This window comes from Somniosus microcephalus, chromosome 2 (genome assembly GCF_052327205.1).
Source record: "Somniosus microcephalus isolate GS21.2 chromosome 2, FLI_Smic_1.0, whole genome shotgun sequence".
Classification (NCBI taxonomy): Eukaryota; Metazoa; Chordata; class Chondrichthyes; order Squaliformes; family Somniosidae; genus Somniosus; species Somniosus microcephalus.
This window is the reverse complement of record NC_140988.1, coordinates 152,490,591-152,510,192: the sequence shown is the minus strand read 5'-3', so window position 1 is coordinate 152,510,192 and position 19,602 is coordinate 152,490,591. Positions and strand designations below refer to the sequence as shown.

Genomic DNA, 19,602 nt, shown 5'->3' with positions numbered 1-19,602 from the left:
TCCTTTTTCTTACATCAATTTAAGCAACGTAGTATTTACACTCACAAATACTAGACCTTCGGACAAACTCGGAGTTAAGGATCCAGGGAACCACCCATCATGGAGAGAATCCTTAGACCTATTCGTCTGGACTTGGACCCGAACACACCAGCAGCTGGCAGGGTATGGAAGCATTGGTACCGTACTTTTGAGAATTTTCTGGATGAATGTAAAGTGGATGCTCCTACTAGACTGAGGATACTTATCAACTATGTGACCCCAAAAGTGTTTGAATATGTTGATGAATGGGATAATTACGATGAGGTGATTCGGGCACTTAAGAAACTGTATGCCAAGACTCCAAATGAGGTCTATGCTAGACATCTACTGGCCACAGCCCGACAAGGGCCAGGGGAATCGATTAACGAATTCTTTCAAGAACTTCGCAGGCTCAGCATAGATTGTAACTTTCAGGCAGCCTCAGCTGAGCTGTACCGCGAAGGAATGATTCGTGATGCTTTCATCTGCGGGATTGCCTCTCCATTTATACGCCAGCGTCTACTAGAAAGTAAAACACTTGAGCTACAAAAAGCTTTTGACCTAGCTTGTTCTCTGGATTTGGCAAAGAGAAATGCAGACCTCTATCAGCTGCCCAGATCTCGATCTGCTGCTGTAACTGCAACCAGACAATTCAAGCGGTCTCAGGTGAACCCTATCATGGGGGAATCTAATTCTGATGAAGAAGAGGAGGATGACCCCACTTTAGCAGCCTCTTGGCAATCTAGGAAGGAATGCTTCTTTTGTGGAGATGCTTTTCACCCTAGGAAAACCTGCCCTGCTCGCAATGCAATCTGCAGTTATTGCAAAATAAAAGGACACTTTGCTAAAGTTTGCCTATCAAGGGCCTCTACGAGGGCCAATCCAGCTAAGGCCTACCGAACTGCCCCAATTAGGGCCTATCAAGATGCTCCAGCTAGGACCTATCAAGCTTCCTCGCGAGCTCTCTCCCGAAGAAGCACACCGAGAGTTTTAGCCACTCTCTGTGCAACGACACCAATTACAGCTGCTTGCCCACAGAACCTGTCTCATGCAGCTACAAAAGTTTCAATTAAAGGGCATACCTTAGATGCCTTAATTGACTCAGGAAGTACTGATAGTTTCATTAAAGAACAGATTGTTGCGAAGTTGAAACTACATGTCTTCCCATCGGACCAGGCAATTGCGATGGCTCAGTCATCACTTAATACCAGAATCTCCGGCTTTTGTATTGTTGATATGACACTTAATGGTCGCATGTATCCCTCCACCCGACTTTCGGTACTCAAGGACTTATGTAGTGATCTCCTCTTAGGGCTGGATTTCCAGAAACAGCATAAGAAACTCACTATTGAGTTCGGCGGATCCAAACCTGGTCTTACTATTTCTAATATACCGTCTAAATTACCGTTTTGTGCATTATCAGCAGCTTCACTGGATGAACCCTCATTATTTGCCAGTATTCCGCCTCGATGCAAACCAATAATAACGAAATCGCGGCGCTTTAATCAGGAAGACCAATCTTTTATTGAGGCTGAAATCTCTCGACTTCTAGCAGAGGATATCATCGAACCATGTTCATCGCCCTGGCGGGCTCAAGTCGTCATTGTCAAGAACCCTCTAAAACCTCACAAACAACGACTATGCATTGATTATTCGCAAACCATCAATCAATATACCAACTTGGACGCCTACCCATTGCCACGCATTGATGATATGGTTAATAAACTGGCCGAATACAAAGTGTTCTCAACTTACGACTTAAAAAGTGCCTATCATCAGGTACCCTTGAAGGTCTCAGATAAGCAGTACACGGCCTTTGAGGCTAATGGACGGCTGTACCAATTTCGTCGCCTCCCATTCGGGGTTACTAATGGAGTGGCTGTCTTCCAACGGGCAATGGATGGCCTGGTTAAACAGGAAAATCTAAGGGACACTTTTCCCTATCTTGATAACATTACTATTGCAGGTCACGATCAACAGGAACACGACGCCAACCTCCAAAAATTTCGGGATGCCCTCCATCGCCGTAACCTAACCTTGAATGGATCCAAATCTGTTGAGTCGCAACCGACCATCAACACCCTTGGCTACTGCGTAGGCAATGGTATCATTAAGCCAGACCCAGAAAGACTTCGCCCGCTCCAAGGGCTCCCGTCACCTAAGAATCCGGCTTCTTTACGTCGGGCTCTCGATCTGTTTGCATACTATGCTAAATGGATTCCTCATTTTTCAGACAAAATCCAACCCTTGCTGCATGCTAGATCATTTCCATTGGGAACAGCGGCTGTTACAGCCTTTAACCTTCTCAAAAAACAGTTGGAGAAAGCGGCTCTTCACTCCATCGATGAGAATCTCCCTTTCATAGTCGAATGTGATGCCTCGGAGGTGGCGATCTCGGCTACTCTGAATCAGGAAGGTCGTCCTGTAGCATTTATGTCCAGGACCTTACAAGGTGCCGAGCTACATTATCCTCCGGTTGAGAAGGAAGCCACAGCCATCATAGAGGCAGTACGGAAGTGGAACCATTTTCTAGCTCGCCAGCACTTTACATTAATCACGGACCAACGATCAGTCGCCTTCATGCTCGATAATCGAAAACGAGCCAAAATTAAGAATAATAAAATACAACTTTGGAGGATGGAACTGGCCTCTTTTGGTTATACCATTCACTATCGGCCTGGCAAGGAGAATGTGGCCCCGGACACCCTCACATGGGCATTCTGCTCCACTATGTCGTCCTCTACTCTCATGGATGTCCACAATGGATTGTGTCATCCTGGCGTTATGCGCATGCTACATTTCGTACGATCACGGAATCTCCCTTTTTCTACGGGAGATGTAAAGAAAATATGCTCAGAATGCCGGCTTTGTGCGGAATTAAAACCTCAGTTCTTCCGCCCCTCAGCTGGTATACTCATACATGCAACCCAACCGATGCAACGACTTAGCATCGATTTCAAGGGCCCAGTGCCCTCTTCAACTCGGAACACATATTTGCTCACCATGACTGATGAATATTCACGTTTTCCGTTTGCCTTCCCCTGCTCCAATATGCTGGCGTCCACAGTAATCTGCTGTCTTGAGCAGGTATTTTCTCTCTGTGGCATGCCAGCTTATATTCACTCAGATCGGGGTCCATCCTTTATGTCAAGGGAACTCAAGGACTCCCCCTCAGAACGGGGAATTGCTACAAGCAAAACAACACCATACCATCCCATCGGAAATGGGCAGGTAGAGAGTATAACGGTATCATCTGGAATTCCGTACGTCTCGCTTTAAGATCTCGGGGCCTACCAGACCAGCAATGGGAAGCAGTGCTTCCGGATGCATTGCACTCTATACGGTCCCTGCTTTCTACAGCCACAAATACTACACCTCATGAGCGGTTCTTTGGATTCCAGCGTCGCTCATCTCATGGGACATCACTCCCGTCATGGCTAACTACTCCTGGACCTGTATTACTCCGAAGATACGTTCGGACGTCTAAAAATGACCCCCTCGTAGACGAGGTCGAACTAACCGATGCCAACCCCACCTATGCAAACATACGATATTCCGACGGCCGAGTTAGCTAAACTCAGCCGAGGTGGATCATACCCCACTGTTTCAGAAAGGGAGTGGGGGAGAAAAATCAGAGTGATCAGTGGGGGAAAAAACTTTTGAAGCCAGGTTTTACCTGTAGCTTGTATGCTGAATAAATACTCTGGCTAAGAAATTTGGGAGTGCCCATTTTGGACGCTCGGGGCTGGTGAGGCCAGGGGGGGGTAGGTGCAGGGTGGTGAAGGGTAAGTACCCTGTGCCAGAATGGTGAGGTTCGAGGCTCCTGAGATATTGTGCCACAGACCTCATTGTCACAGAGCTGGTGTGATACATCGGCCCACCGGTGAAGACCGGAGAAAGTGCGAAGAAAATTGGGCCGCTGTAAGCGTGGAAGCTGATCCCGTGTCCTCAGGTAAGTGGGTCTGGCGGTCAGATCGGGATCAAGATTGACTTTCGGGGTTGGGGGCCTGGAGTCCATGCTTTGGGGCCAGGGGGGGAAAAGAAATATGGGTCGGAAGCGCGATTGGGTCCTTTAATGCAGGGTGAGGAGGAGCACTCCTCATTCAGGTAAGTTATATACCTTCTTGGTTGGCAAGTGCTCCATAGAGCTGGTTTTCCTGATTGCAGCCCTCGATGTCACTGGCTGCCTCAGGGCAAACCAATGTTGGAGCGGGGACCTCAAGTAGGTGTCAGGCCCTTTACTTACATATGCAAAAGGACAAATGCCTGCTTCAGATATGGGTAAAGGATGCCTCTTTTTTGTCCTTGCCCATATGGCAGCAAGCGCAGTTCTGGCTGGAAGTGAGCACGTGCTTCCTGCTTGCCATTTTAGGGCCTTAGTAGGCCGCGTAGCACCTAAAAAATGGGCGCTAAATGGCCTAATTTGCAGGCCTGAGACTATTTTGTTACAGATTTTTTAATTCATGTTAAATTGCATGCAGTTTCTGACAGGTAATGAGCACAGTAATGTATAAGGAAATGGATGATGGATAGTAGATGTATGAGGATGAATTGCACATAGGAGATTGTACCAGAGTTGGTACCTTACATAACTCTGTCAAAAGAGTAAAAGACACATAAATCACTAATGATATCATGCAAGTGAAAGAACCTAATGCACTGACAATGGTGTGTTCTCCAATTTATCATATGGAGGGGCCTTTGAAACGCGGCAGCCAGTGTAGGTTATTAAAAGGATCACAGAGTCTCCAGATCTAATGTGTGGCATTCAGATTTCCTGGTTCCCCCTTTTTCCTCCAGTAGAGTTACTCCCCCCACTGCCCGCCTCCCCCAACACTCCCCGGAGACCCTGTTTCACACCATCATTTTCTTCAAGGTTAGAAACTCTCTAGTAACTATCAACTGTTAGGATTTTACTTTCCTGGGTACAAACAATTCAAGAGAAGGGTAGGTATGAACCAGCAGTAGCGAGGGCTGGTTCAAAAGCAGGAAACATACACCTCAGTAAAACCCAATCAGCAGGACAGTCAACATTGGATACATTCTAAGTGAGAGAGTTTCAGTTTAAAGATGCATGCATAAAACACCAGTCACACTAATAATATTAACTTGGCTAAAAATGTTAAGATGCTTCTTTCACACTGACCACAGGGAACGACTAAGTGTCACTAATGAATGCTGGGGAAATGCCAGGATCTACCTACGCAGTCCAAACATATGGGAGATTGTAGTCCAGAGGCGGGAGGGAGGGAGTCTGCGATCTCTCATGTGGGACTCCCTAAACGCAGGAGAGTTGGTAAGCTTGCCAATATATATATATATATATATATATATCTATATATATATAGCATATAATTATTTTTAACTTACCTTTTATCTTGCAAGAAGCCCAATGTCTCATCACATTTACAGGTTTATTCTAGTCCTCGATTGACAAGCAGAATGCACAGCGTGCAACTTCCAAACCTAGACTTTCTGCTGCTTTGTACACAAGCTGTCCTCCTGTGAAACAGCCTATTTATCTTCAGCAGAAAAAAAATAGGAGCCGCTCATAAGTCCAATTCTTTAATGAAGTGGAACTCGCACAGAGAACATGAAGGCATGGCTGGAATCTCAGTCCTAATGGATTTTCCTCAGATTGAAGTGTGACTGGGCTGCATAAGAATAACAATTTGTTTTCACTCGTAATGAAATGCATAACTTTTGTGATATTCTGGATCTCTTTTTACCCCCAAAAAAGCACAGCGCTCTGTGTTGTTGGATGGAAAAGAAACAAAATCAGAATCTAGAAAAGTTTAACTGAATTACCATGCACAATGTAAATGAAATGAAGCTCGCGTACAGTGAAATAGTCTGTGAAGCGGTAACTCCTGACAGGCCAGATATTTTAAAGGGGGGCTTTCAACTGCCGGCTGCCCGTTTCGGGGCATATGTTTTTGTTGTTAAGATTTTTGTGAGGCCAGCAGGAATAGCATGAATGCTCCTCCTAGCCTCACAAAAACCAACCCAGCCACTGCCAGCCTGTTCTCAACCGCCTCCTCCCCTCCCCCCACAACAATCTGTCCCACCCCCCCTCCAATACACCTTACCTGCTGGGCGACCCCATGCAGAAACCGGACAATTTTCCACCATCCAAAACCAGCAAGCTTCTGCGGAGCAACCATTTGGTGTCCGCAGCTCGCCTGTAAAATGTAATCAGGCCCAAACCTGAAAATACTTTGGGCCTTCTGACTTTGCTCTTGGGCGGGCGCTGCTGGCGCAATGCCAACTACATGCCCATTTTGGCTCGAAGTTCAAAATCAACCGCCCTCCCAAAGAGTCTGCAGAAAAAGAGAAAAAAACATTCACTGGTGATCAACGCTACATGGCACTGGTTCAAAACATTCCTGGATCTGTGAAGTGACAACCAATAGAATTCTAAGTGTATTTAGAATAACAGTGTACTGGATGGAAGTATTGGTTATGTCCAGGCACACAATCTGCTTGTACCTACATTATCAATGCATTTTAAAGACCTGGCAGTTCATGGCCACCCTCCCCTCTCAATCCTCAAAACAGAGTCTGAGTGACGCTGTCTGGGTCTGAGTGACGCTGTCTGAGTCTGAGTGACGCTGTCTGAGTCTGAGTGGACGAAAGCAGCAGTCGGCGCCTCGTTAATCAATACTGCGTGCTTGTTGAGCTTTGCAGAGAATGCATGGGAACAAAAATATCCTGCTACCAACCAAATATGGAGATACAAACTGAATTAAAAGATCAGTGGCCTAATTATTGTTGAAAGGTATGATGCCATTATATATTAACAATTGCTAATTAAACAGGGTCAGGAAGTAGACTATGCCACTTTAAGGTGATATGTGGTTAAATTTATTTTTTCTACTACTCTGTACATATGACTTTAAATTAGCCTAGTGGGCCTTGGGCAATTGCCCCTAAAGCTGGTATTGTGAGTGAGCGTAGGTGAGTGCTTCAAAAAAAATGTTCTTATAAAAATATCCTTGTCTTGTGATCCGTTAGATGAACAATTCATCATTTGAATGCTCAATACTATGGCTACATTCTTTAAAGCTTTCCATAAGGTAGCCCGTTTCTTGCTTGAAAAATAGGCACTGGCAGGCGGATTAGGTTAAAATCAGGCAAAAGTGTGAAAGCACTTAAAGATGTTTTAATGTGATCAGGCACTAAATAAATGCAAGTCCCTCACCTTCATATCTCATCATTAAAATCACTAAAGCATTAACAATTTGATGATTAGACCATGGCAAAACAATACGGGCCTTTTATTAAACATAGGATAGTCATTAAAAGTAAATCTATTTTATTGAACTGGTCACTTGCCAAGACTTTAATTTTGGAATCATTATTTTATATACTTGGTACAGCCTTGCAGTAACCTTTACATCTATTTAAAAATTAAATCAATAAAGTTGCTAAATTGAATCCCGCAGTTGTAAAATGCTATGGGTCCACATTGTAGTGAATTTTTTAGTTAAAGAAAGAACATGCATTTATATAGTGTCTTTCACAACCTGAGAACATCCCAAAACACTTTACAGCCAATGAAGTACTTTTACAATGAAGTACTAAAAGGCCTTAATTTGGCCACCTTTGTGATTGATTCTTCCTTTTAATAATTTATTTCTACAAATAAATTGGCAGAAAAAGGAAAGGTGCATTAAATTAAAAATTAAGATGCATTATTCTGGTAGTGCAGTAGGTAAAGAAGAAAGAAGTTGCATTTATATAGCACCTTTTACTACCTCAGGATGTCCCAAAGTGCTTTACAGCCAATGAAGTACTTTTAAAAGTGTAGTCACTAATGTGGGTACCATGGAGGAGTAGGGGACAGGATCCCACCCATCATTACTGTTGTATTAATTTATATTCTTCATTGGATTAGTGGGAGCAGGCAAATAATAGAGACAAGAATCATCCTGGGACACACTCATTCACCTGACAACAAAAAACTGTTCCATAGCAGGACTGACAGGAACAGGTCACCTGCCCAGTCCCTTGGTTGGACAACAATGCATAGCACTGGAAAGGGTGAGGGCAGAAATAACTAAAAGGTGCTTTGACATTATAAAAATGTAGCCGATGGCATATGTGCTGTTCTCTCACTGTTGGCATCACTCATAGGAAATATAGGAATTGCTTGACAAAAAAAGATTTAGATCCATCTAGTTCACCTTCTACCATCCTGGTAGAATCGCATGATACAATGATAATGAAGTTGTTGACTAATCATTGCAATCTATCTCTATCAATTAGTCTACAACAGACCCAGACATGAGGCGAGGAACCCCCCAGTGGTGGAGAGGTTTGGGAACCATAGGTCCAAAGTCACACTCAGAAATACAAGAGCCTTCCAGCAGGAGCAGAGACCTATTTTTATGATCTGCTTCTGCCTGGCATGTGATGGAGAATTACACCTGCTCGAGATATAAAGATGGGAGCGATGTATTGGGAGAACACTCCACAATGTCAACAGCAAACTACAAGCACCTAAACACTACTGAATATCTAGAATATGGGCTAAAAGGTGCAACAGTAACTGAGATTAGTGTACTGCACTTAAAAAGCTTATTCTTAAGAGGAATTTAAACCAAGATATTACTTTGATGATACTAAACCATGCCTATCAGCACACTTGTGTGGCATTCCTTTAGCAGAGACTTGGCATGTTCAAAATAAGTGGGTTAATGCTCATGTTAAAATAATGAATAGAATAATGTCATATAAACACATTAATCATCTACTAATATCAATAACATTGGTTCCCAGTCCAGCAACGGCTCAATTTTAAAATTCTCAACCGCACGTTAAATGTGCTATACAAATGTTGTTGTTGAGTGAGCCTTGGCTCACTGGTAGCATTCCTGCCACAGAGTCAGCAGGTTATGGGTTCGAGCCCCACTCTAGACAGCACTGGCGATCAGAGACCAGAGTTCTGGGGCTGGATTTTCATTGAGAAGTCGGGTAGGAGGCGGGACTACAAATTTTGGGGTTGTAGTCCCACCTCCATCGAGTTCTAGCCAACCCACGCGATTTTGACTTGATTGATCTTGTTGAGCCCGCCCAGTGGGCTCAGCAGGCCAATTAGGGGCCACCCGGCAACAGGTGACGTTGTGGCGGAGCCACTGAATGACTCTGGGCAACTGTATATAATTCCCTTTAACGATGTTCTAACACTAGCCTAAGCCTGTACCATTGTGTTAGACATTGCTGTGTTTTGTATATAGTGTTTGTATGTACGGGGCATGGCCCCTTTAAGAGCGCGGGAAAACGCGATGACGTCACGTCGCAAACCACGTGACTGTCTGGGCAGTCCTCGTGGAATCTCCATCTTGTTACGACCTGTTTTCGTGGTTCTCCTGTATCGATCTCAACAAACTGTTTGAACTCGTTTAGTTCTTACATTAAAGACCTGTTTGATTGATCTCCTAAGTCGACCTCAGTTATTGGTTAGGAATTCGTCAATTCCTACATTGGTGACCCCGTTTTTTGTGAACGTTTTTCGCAAAAAGAACACAGCATGGAGGCCAACGCCGTTTCGCTGAAGCTACCGCAGTTCTGGGAGCAGCAAGCGACCTCGTGGTTCATTCAGGTTGAGGCACAGTTCGCCCTGAGGGACATCGTTGTGGATCAGACCAAATATCTCTATGTGGTCTCCGCACTCGACAGCTCTACCGCCTCGCGGATCGTCAGCCTCCTTGAGAACCCTCCAGCGGAGTGCAAGTATGAAACCCTCAAGACGCGGTTGCTGCAAGTTTTCGGGCTCACTAAATCGGAGCGCGCCCGTCGATTGCTCGCTATGCCCGGGCTCGGGGACTCCAAGCCTTCGGAGTTGATGAGCCAAATGCTCACACTCCTAGGCTCAGAACCGGAATGCTTCCTATTTCGTGAACTATTCCTCAGCCAGCTGCCTGAGCAGGTGCAAGCTGCCCTGGCCAGATCCGAGGTGGAAGACTGCGCGGCACTCGCGGCAGAAGCGGGCAAAATTTTTGCGGTAACGCGGCAGTACTGCACCGCCACGAGGCGCCCATCCCCCACAGACGCCGCCCCAGCTCGTCAGCCTGCTGGGCTGTGTTTCTACCACGCGCAGTTCGGCGCGAAGGCGCGACGTTGCTGCCCTCCCTGCAGCTTTCCCCCCAAAAAAACAACTGCGACTACTGAAGAACGGGTCTAACGGGCGCCCCGCGGCCGCCATGGCGATCGGCAACGCGGGCAAGTTGCTTTTCATCACCGATACGCTCTCCGGTCGTCGTTTTCTGTGCAACACCGGAGTGCAGTGCAGCATTTTACCCGCGTCCGCCCTCGATGTGCAGGCAGGGAATCATGGCCTCGCCCTTGAAGCGGCCAATGGCGGAGCAATTCAGACCTTCGGCAGACGGCGAGTGGAGGTGTGCTTCGGGGGGCAACGTTTTCACTGTGAGTTTGTGATGGCCAAGGTTTCTCAACCCATTCTCGGCGTGGATTTCCTGTGCGCCAACAGCCTCCTGGTCGATGTGAAGAACCGGCAGTTGATCAACGTGGCAACTTTCAATTCTATCCCTTGTTACCGCAGTAGCACTACATCGCGCACCATCGCCTGTGCTTTCCCGACTCCTGACGAGTTCGCTCGTCTGCTCGCCGAATTTCCTGACCTGACAAGACCCACGTTCTTCTCCACAGCCACGAAACATGGTGTGGAACACCACACCACCACCAACGGCCCCCCGGTCTACGCGCGGGCCCAGTGCCTGGAATCTGGCAAGCTGGCGGTCGCAAAGGCGGAGTTCGCGACCATGGAACGGTTAGGGATTATTCGCCAGTCGAATAGTCCCTGGTCTTCACCCCTCCATATCGTCCCGAAGCCTGGCGGCGGATGGCGACCATGCGGCGACTATCGACACCTAAACAACGCCACCACTCCTGATCGGTACCCGATCCCCCACATCCAGGATTTCTCTGCCCATTTGGCAGGGAGCACCGTCTTCTCGAAAGTCGACCTCGTACAGGGCTACCACCAGGTCCCAGTGCACCCACAGGACGTCCAGAAGGCTGCAGTCATCACCCCATTCGGCCTCTTCGAGTTTCTGTGAATGCCGTTTGGGTTAAAGAACGCTGCCCAGGCTTTCCAACGCCTGGTGGACTCCGTGCTGTGGGACCTCAAGTTCCTCTTCGTCTACCTGGACGATATCCTAATTGCCAGTCCCACTAAAGAAGAGCATATCTGTCACCTACGCACCCTTTTTCGACGCCTCAGCCAACACGGCCTGATTATCAACCCGGCCAAGTGTCAGTTTGGCCTGCGCCAAATTGATTTCCTGGGACATCGCATCATCGCAGAGGGAGCGGTTCCTTTACAAGCGAAGGTAGAGGCGGTGATATCCTTCCCACGCCCGCAAAGCATTAAGGCCCTGCAGGAATTCCTAGGCATGGTAAACTTTTACCACCGTTTCGTGCCTAAGGCAACACTACTCATGCAGCCCCTGTACGAGGCCCTCAAGGGCAAGACTGGCAAGAACCCGGTAGACTGGACGGACGACATGGCCCGAGCGTTCGACAACACCAAAAGCGCCTTAGCCAACGCAACCATGCTGGCGCACCCGCTGCCAGGAGCCACCATTGTCCTCACCACCGACGCGTCAGACTACGCAATCGGTGCCGTGCAAGAGCAGTGGGTGAACGGGACTTGGCAGCCATTGGCATTCTTCATCCGTCAACTACGGCAGAACGAGAGAGCGTATAGCACGTTTGACCGGGAGTTGCTCGCCCTTTGTCTGGCCATCCGCCATTTTTGCTTCCTCCTGGAAGGACGTCCTTTCACCGCCTTTGTGGACCATAAGCCATTAACTTTTGCCATGGCCAAGACCGCCGAACCGTGGTCATCCCGACAGCAACGTCAACTGACCTACATATCCGAATTCACCACGGATATACAGCACGTGGCCGGTAAGGACAACCTGGTGGCAGACTGCCTCTCCCGCGCGACCGTCAATACGGTTCATTTGGGCATCGATTATGCCCTTATGGCAGCGGACCAAGCCTCAGACCCAGAAGTCCAAGCCTGCAGAATGACCATCACTGGCCTCCGGTTGGCCGACGTCAAGTTCCATTCGGCAGGTACCACACTGTTGTGTGACGTCTCCGTACGGGACCCTCGCCCGGTCGTGCCAGTCGTCTGGCGCCGTAAAGTGTTCGACGCCATACATGGGTTGTCACACAGGAATGAAGGCCTCTCAGAAGCTGATGTCAGCGAAATTCGGATGGCATGGCATGCACAAGGATGTCCGCGACTGGGCCAACACCTGCATGGTCTGCCAAAAGGCCAAAGTACAGCGCCACGTCAAAGCTCCGTTGGCCACCTTCACAGTTCCGGAGCGCCGTTTTGACCATGTCAATGTGGACCTGGTAGGACTACTCCCACCCTCCCATAGTTTTTCACACATCCTGACCATGGTTGACCGCACCACCAGATGGCCGGAGGCGGTTCCCCTGTCATCCACTACTTCGGCGGACATGGCCAGGGCGTTCATTTCAACCTGGGTCGCCCGTTTCGGAGTGCCCGCAGATCTTTCTTCCAACAGAGGACCACAGTTTTCCTCCGAACTCTGGAATGCAGTGGCCCAAGGACTCGGTGTCAAATTACATTGCACCACAGCCTACCACCCACAGGCGAATGGCCTCTGTGAACGTTTCCACCGATTACTGAAAGCCGCCCTGAGGGCCAGCCTCCAGGACACTGGATGGGCAGACAAGCTACCGTGGGTCCTGTTGGGCCTTCTCATGGCCCCCAAAGAAGACCTTCGCTCTTCATCAGTGGAGCTGGTGTACGGTCAGCCGCTGCGAGTCCCGGGGGATTTCCTGCCAGCTTCGACGAAGCCATGGTCCGCGTCTGACCAGCTTACTAGTCACCAGGAGGCGGCCAGATGCTTCGCACCGGTGCCCACTTCGCACCACGGGCTGCAGAGTTCGCACGTTCCCCCGGAGCTTCACAAGGCTGAGTACATCTTAATTCGCCATGATGCTCATAGGGATCCACTCAAGGCCCCATATACTGGTCCCTTCCACATGTTGGAGGCAGGGGACAAAACCTTCACGGTAGATGTCGGTGGTAAAGCGGACCACATTTCGGTCGATCGCTTAAAGCCAGCACATCTGGACCTCGACCGCCCCGTCGAGGCAGCACAACCGCCGAGACGAGGTCAGCCACCCATCGCCGTTACAGCAGACCAAGTGCAACCGCCCGGCAGACCGCCAGCCGCCCGACAGCCTCCGCCTCAGGAGTACAGGAGTCGTTCTGACAGGCTCATCAGACCCCCTCACCGTTTGACTTTGTCTGTTAAAGCGAATTCTGGGGGGTCGCATGTGGCGGAGCCACTGAATGACTCTGGGCAACTGTATATAATTCCCTTTAACGATGTTCTAACACCAGCCTAAGCCTGTACCATTGTGTTAGACATTACTGTGTTTTGTATATAGTGTTTGTATGTACGGGGCGTGGCCCCTTTAAGAGCGCGGGAAAATGCGGGCAAACGCGATGGCGTCACGTCGCAAACCACGTGACTGTCCGGGCAGTCCTCGTGGAATCTCCATCTTGTTAAGACCTGTTTTTGTGGTTCTCCTGTATCGATCTCAACAAACTGTTTGAACTCGTTTAGTCTTACATTAAAGACCTGTTTGATTGATCTCCTGAGTCGACCTCAGTTATTGGTTAGGAATTCGTCAATTCCTACAACGTCACGGATTGATATTTCATCTGTCAAGACCTTTTGACAGATGAAATATCAGCGTTTCACAGCTGTTTCAAGCTGTCAAACACTGACAATCTGTATTCTAAGTTAATTCCTTCCTCTCAGGATGATTTGGAGGTCTCCCTGGAACAGAAAGCTGAATGCTGCAATTTTTGACAGCTCACAGCCATTCTGCTTTCTGTGCCAGTGAGATGAGGGACTCCCGAGACCGGAAGGAAGGCTGTAAAGGTAAGTAAAGGTATGTAAAACTTCTTTAAACACTTTACACACACCAAACACACTTACCTTTGCACTCATGCACCCATCACTCACCTGAACACCGGACATCTCGACCCCTCCAAGCCCTTCATCCCGACGGTCCGCCTCCTCTAATTTGGCGTGGTTTGGAGCCGTCGGGAATCCCACACTTCAACATTAAAAATTGGGATTAGGCTAAAATCTGCCTGTTAACTACCTGTTAACAGGCAGTTAATTGGCACAAATCCCCTTCCCGCCTCGGGGAGGCGGGTCCCAGTGCGGGGCAGGTACCCGCCTCCTTTGAAACTGGCATGGAGGCGGGATGGGTTCAGGACCCCTGATTTGGGGATTTTAACCCCCCGCATGCCTCCAATCCCGCCTCCACGGCCCAATGAAAATCCTGCCCCTGGTCTCTGAAAACTGGGTTGCCATCCAACGGGGGTCCTCGCGCCTGGCAGGGTCGGAGTGTCAACCTCCACATCGCATCAGACGAACATCCTGGTCATACCACAATATGCTGGCTGTAAAAGCAGTGGAAGCAATCGGTAGCTTCATCCTCCGCTCAACACGGAGGAGAGGGAAAAGACCATCAACAGTCTTTTCTAAGCTCTAGGATAATATACATGAATGTGGAAACATTTATAAAGGTAGAAAACTTGTCACAACTTTCTCCTGTAAAGTTTACTTGAATGCTTAGCTGTATATGGAACAGTAGAACATTTTCTAAAGTGGTAGGAGGAAAATTTTGGTTGCTTTGCGCCTCTTTAATCAGGGGAAGGAGGCCTGCAGTACCGCTGCGCTACGTGCCGATGCACGTGGCGCTGCTGTACGTAGTGCCACAATATTCCATGGGAGCGCCCCAAGAGGGAGCGGGAGCACTTCCAGTAGCTGAATTTCGGGCGCGGGGGCGCTAACTTTCAGGCCACTAAAAGTAGCGCCCGAGCGAAGTTATCACCCCAAAGGGGGCACGAGCTAATTTTCCACCGTAAACTTTGAATAAATTAATTATTCACAGTCTTAAATGCTACAGTGATCCTTCAAGTGTCATTGATATTCATGATTACGAATTAGTTTAACGGTATGTGTTACAAATGTTAGTCGCAGTGCCCTGAGAGATCTCCCACGAGTCAACTAGTTAATAGATTAAATGGAGATTTAATGGAGAGCAGCTCTCAATGGTCAGTCCACTGGAGATAATATTCAGCATAAATGGTTTCTGTTTTGTCAGACAAGCAGCCAGGGCAGATTCAACAGCACTTGGAATTATTAACTTCACACTGAAGTGCAGTTTCAACCAACAACAGGAACTGCATAACAATTCACCCATCAGCATTGTTTAGGCATAACCATCAAGAAGACAGCATTTACATTTATACCTCTTTGTTTTTCTTCAAATTCTTCTGCAAAAACACTGTCTATTTCTAAGGTATCAAAACTGAAGACACATAAGAACATAAGAAATAGGAGCAGGAGTAGGCCAATCGGCCCCTCGAGCCTGCTCCGCCATTCAATAAGATCATGGCTGGTCTGATCCTAACCGCCAATCTACTATCACAGAACCATCTCCTGAATCTAACAGAATTAGACACACGAAATAGGAGCAGGATCAGGCTACATGGTCCCTGGGCCCGCTCCGCTACCCACAGGGCCATGACCGATCCGAACCTAGACTCATGTCCAAATTCCTGCCCGTTCCCCATAACCCTTAATTCCCTTTACTTCTAGGAAACTGTCTATTTCTGTTTTAAATTTATGTAATGATGTAGCTTCTACAGCTTTTTGGGGCAGCATATTCCATGGACCTACCACCCTCTCAGTGAAGTAGTTCCTCCTCATCTCAGTTTTGAAAGAGCAGCCCCTTATTCTAAGACTATGCCCCCTAGTTCTAGTTTCACCCATCATCGGGAACATCCTCCCCGCATCCACCCGATCCAACCCCTTCACAATCTTATATGTTTCAATAAGATCGCCTCTCATTCTTCTGAACTCCAATGAGTAGAGTCCCAATCTACTCAACCTCTCCTCATATGTCCATCCCCTCATCCCCGGGATTAACCGAGTGAACCTTCTTTGTACTGACTCGAGAGCAAGTATGTCCTTTCTTAAGTATGGACACCAAAACTGTATGCAGTATTCCAGGTGTGGTCTCACCAATACCTTGTACAACTGAAGCAATACCTCCCTATTTTTATATTCTATCCCCCTAGCAATGAAAGCCAACATTCCATTGGCCTTCTTAATCACTTGCTGCACCTGCATACTAACCTTTTGAGTTTCGTGCACCAGGACCCCCAGATCCCTTTGTACTTCAGTACTTTCCATTAAGATAATAACTTGCTCTACGATTTTTCCTGCCAAAGTGCATAACCTCACACTTTCCAGTATTGTATTCCATCTGCCAAGTCTCTGCCCACTTACTTAGCCTGTCTATGTCCCCTTGCAGGTTTTTTATGTCCTCCTCACTCACTACTTTCCCTCCCATCTTAGTATCATCTGCAAACTTTGATATGTTACACTCGGTCCCCTCCTCCATATCGTTAATATAGATTGTAAAGAGTTGGGGACCCAGCACTGACCCCTGTGGAACACCACTGGTTACTGATTGCCAGTCCGAGAATGAACCATTTATCCCAACTCTCTGCTTTCTGTTAGATAGCCAATCCTCTATCCATGCCAGAATATTACCCCCAATCCCGTGATTTTTTATCTTAAGCAATAATCTTTTGTGTGGCACCTTGTCAAATGGCTTTTGGAAGTCTAAATACACTACGTCCACTGGTTCCCCTTTATCCACCCTATATGTTACTTCCTCAAAGAACTCCAGCAAATTTGTCAAACATGACTTCCCCTTCATAAAACCATGCTGACTTTGTCCTATTAAATTATGATTATCCAAATGTCCTGTTACTGTCTCCTTAATAATGGACTCCAATATTTTACCTACCACAGATGTTAGGCTAACCGGTCTATAGTTTCCAGCCTTCTGTCTACTGCCCTTTTTAAATAAGGGCGTTACATTAGCAGTTTTCCAGTCTGCCGGGACCTTTGCTGAGTCCAGGGAGTTTTGGAAAATTATTACCAATGCATCCACAATCCCTACCGCCACTTCCCTCAAGACCCTAGGATGTAAGCCATCAGGTCCAGGTGATTTATCTGCCTTGAGTCCCATTATTTTACCGAGTACCACTTCCTTAGTGATTTTGATCATGTTTAGCTCCTCCCCCCCATCGCCCCCTGTTTGTCCAGTGTTGGGATATTCTTAGTGTCTTCTACTGTAAAGACTGATACAAAATATTCATTCAGTGTTTATGCCATCTCCATATTTCCCACCATTAATTTCCCGGTCTCATCCTCTAAGGGACCAACATTTACTTTAGCCACCCTTTTTCTTTTTATATGATTATAAAAACTCTTACTATCTGTTTTTATATTTTTTGCTAATTTACTTTCATAATCTATCTTCCCTTTCTTAATCAATCTTTTTGTTACTTTTTGCTGTCTTTTAAAGTTTTCCCAATCCTCTATCCTCCCACTAGATTTGGCTACCTTATATGCCCTTGTTTTTAGTCGAATACTATCCTTAATTTCTTTACTTAGCCACGGATGGCTGTCTTTTCTTTTACACCCTTTTCTTTTCAGTGGAATATACTTTTTTTGGAAGTTGTAAAATAACTCCTTAACTGTACACCACTGATCATGTATCGTCTTACACTTAAATCTATTTTCCCAATCCACTCTACTCAATTCCGCTCTCATACCTTCATAGTCTCCTTTATTCAAGCTTAGCACGCTTGTTTGAGATCCAACCTTCTCACCCTCTAATTGAATATGGAATTCAACCATGTTATGGTCACTCATTCCAAGGGGATCCTTTACTCGGACATTTTTAATTAATCCTGTCTCGTTACACATCACCAGTCTTTTATAACATCCTTCAACTCATGCCATCATAGCCCTTGTTTCTGATGGTTCAAGAATAATTTCAAAGTGTAAACAGAATAAAGGATGCATTACATATCAATGCACCTCCCTGAATTGTGTTGGGCATCACTTGTGTAGGTGTATCAGCTAAAGAGTACAGAGTGAAGGTTCACACTCTATAGTCGATTCTTACTGAGCAGGTGAATTTAGTATCAAGAACATGTTTATAGTCGGAGTCTCTCTCTCAACTGGATTCCCCCTTCCTCTCTTTCTTTCTCAGTCTTGTTTTCTCTAATTAATCCCACAAACCATACCTGGGGATCTATCGCTACTAAGCTGATTGCTTTTAATGGGTTGTCTAAAACTTTACGAACATACCCAATATTACTCAGGAAAGGGGATAAGTTTTATTTATGCTTTCCTAATCTAATGTAAATATCAACAAGTACTTGGCTGACAACTTCAGCAGTTGTTCAGGATGAAAGAAATGGGTGCCAAAGTTTTGTAATGTAATGGAAAAGAATTGCTGGTCAACAACATCATGCAGGGCCTGACTGGTGTGGTATAGTGGGCCGTTTAAGTTGCGCAATGCAGTTCGGCTGAGGGAGTTGATACTTTTTATACGCATGATGACAAGTGAAATGAGAGTAATCATTAAATAGGGGGAAAAGGCAAAGGAAGGAAGCAGCTAAAACAGTAAACAGTTGTAAAATCACAGAATCATACATAACAGAAAGAGGCCATTCGGCCCATCGTGCCTCTGCCCACTCTTTGAAAGAGCTATCCAATTAGGTCCATTCCCCTGCTCTTGCTCCGTAGCCCTTCAATTTTTTCCTGTTCAAGTATATATTCAATTCCCCTTTGAAAGTTATTATTGAATCTGCTTCCACCATCCTTTCATGATTCCAGATCATCAAAACTCATTGCATAAAAAGAAATTCTTATCTCTCCTCTGGTTCTTTTGCCAATTTTCTTCAATCTGTGTCCTGTGATCACTGACACACCCACCCACCAGTTTCTTGTTAGACACTAACAATCAGAATACTGTACAACAGGGTAAAAAAAAGAGGAAGCGAGAACTCAAAATGGTCAAAAAGAAAATGTAACTATAAATATAAAACAAGATCAAACAGCTGCAGCCCAGAAATCAATGTGGCAGAGAGGTTTAACAAAAGATAAAGTGCTGCAGAATATAAATGTTATACATAGAAACATAGAAGATAGGAGCAGGAGTAGGCCATTCAGACCCTCGAGCCTGCTCCGCCATTTAATGAGATCATGGCTGATCATCCAATTTCAGTACCCTGTCCCTGCTATCTCCCCACATCCCTTGATCCCCTTAGCCTCAAGAAATATATCCAACTCCTTCTTGAATACATTTAATGAATTGGCCTCAACTGCCCTGTATGGCAGAGAATTCCACAGGTTCACCACTCTCTGGGTGAAGAAATTCCTCCTCATCTCAGTCCTAAATGGTTTACCCCTTATCCTTAGACTGTGACCCCTGGTTCTGGACTCCCCCGCCATCGGGAACATCCTTCCTGCATCTAGTCTGTCTAGTCCTGTTAAAATGTTATAAGTTTCAATGAGATCCCCTCTCATTTTTCTAAAATCTAGCGACTATAAGCCTAATCGACCCAATCTTTCCTCATATGTCATTCCTGCCATCCCAGGTACAGTCTGGTGAATC

The 19,602-nt window shown here is 46.6% G+C and overlaps 1 protein-coding gene across 3 annotated transcripts in view; it reads right to left on the bottom strand.

Moving 5' to 3' along the window:
* The window catches only part of arhgap24 (Rho GTPase activating protein 24), a 730,398-nt gene that overhangs the window by 328,752 nt on the left and 382,044 nt on the right, over positions 1-19,602 (bottom strand). Inside the window, exon 1 of one of the 3 annotated variants that reach the window (XM_085963627.1) lies at positions 6,108-6,214. The exons of the other annotated variants lie outside the window; for them this stretch is intronic. Within the exon in view, the coding sequence (XP_085819753.1) occupies positions 6,108-6,150 (43 nt within the window). The 5' untranslated portion in view covers positions 6,151-6,214. Of the gene's footprint in view, positions 1-6,107; positions 6,215-19,602 lie in introns of those variants that run through there. 3 annotated transcript variants of the gene reach the window in all.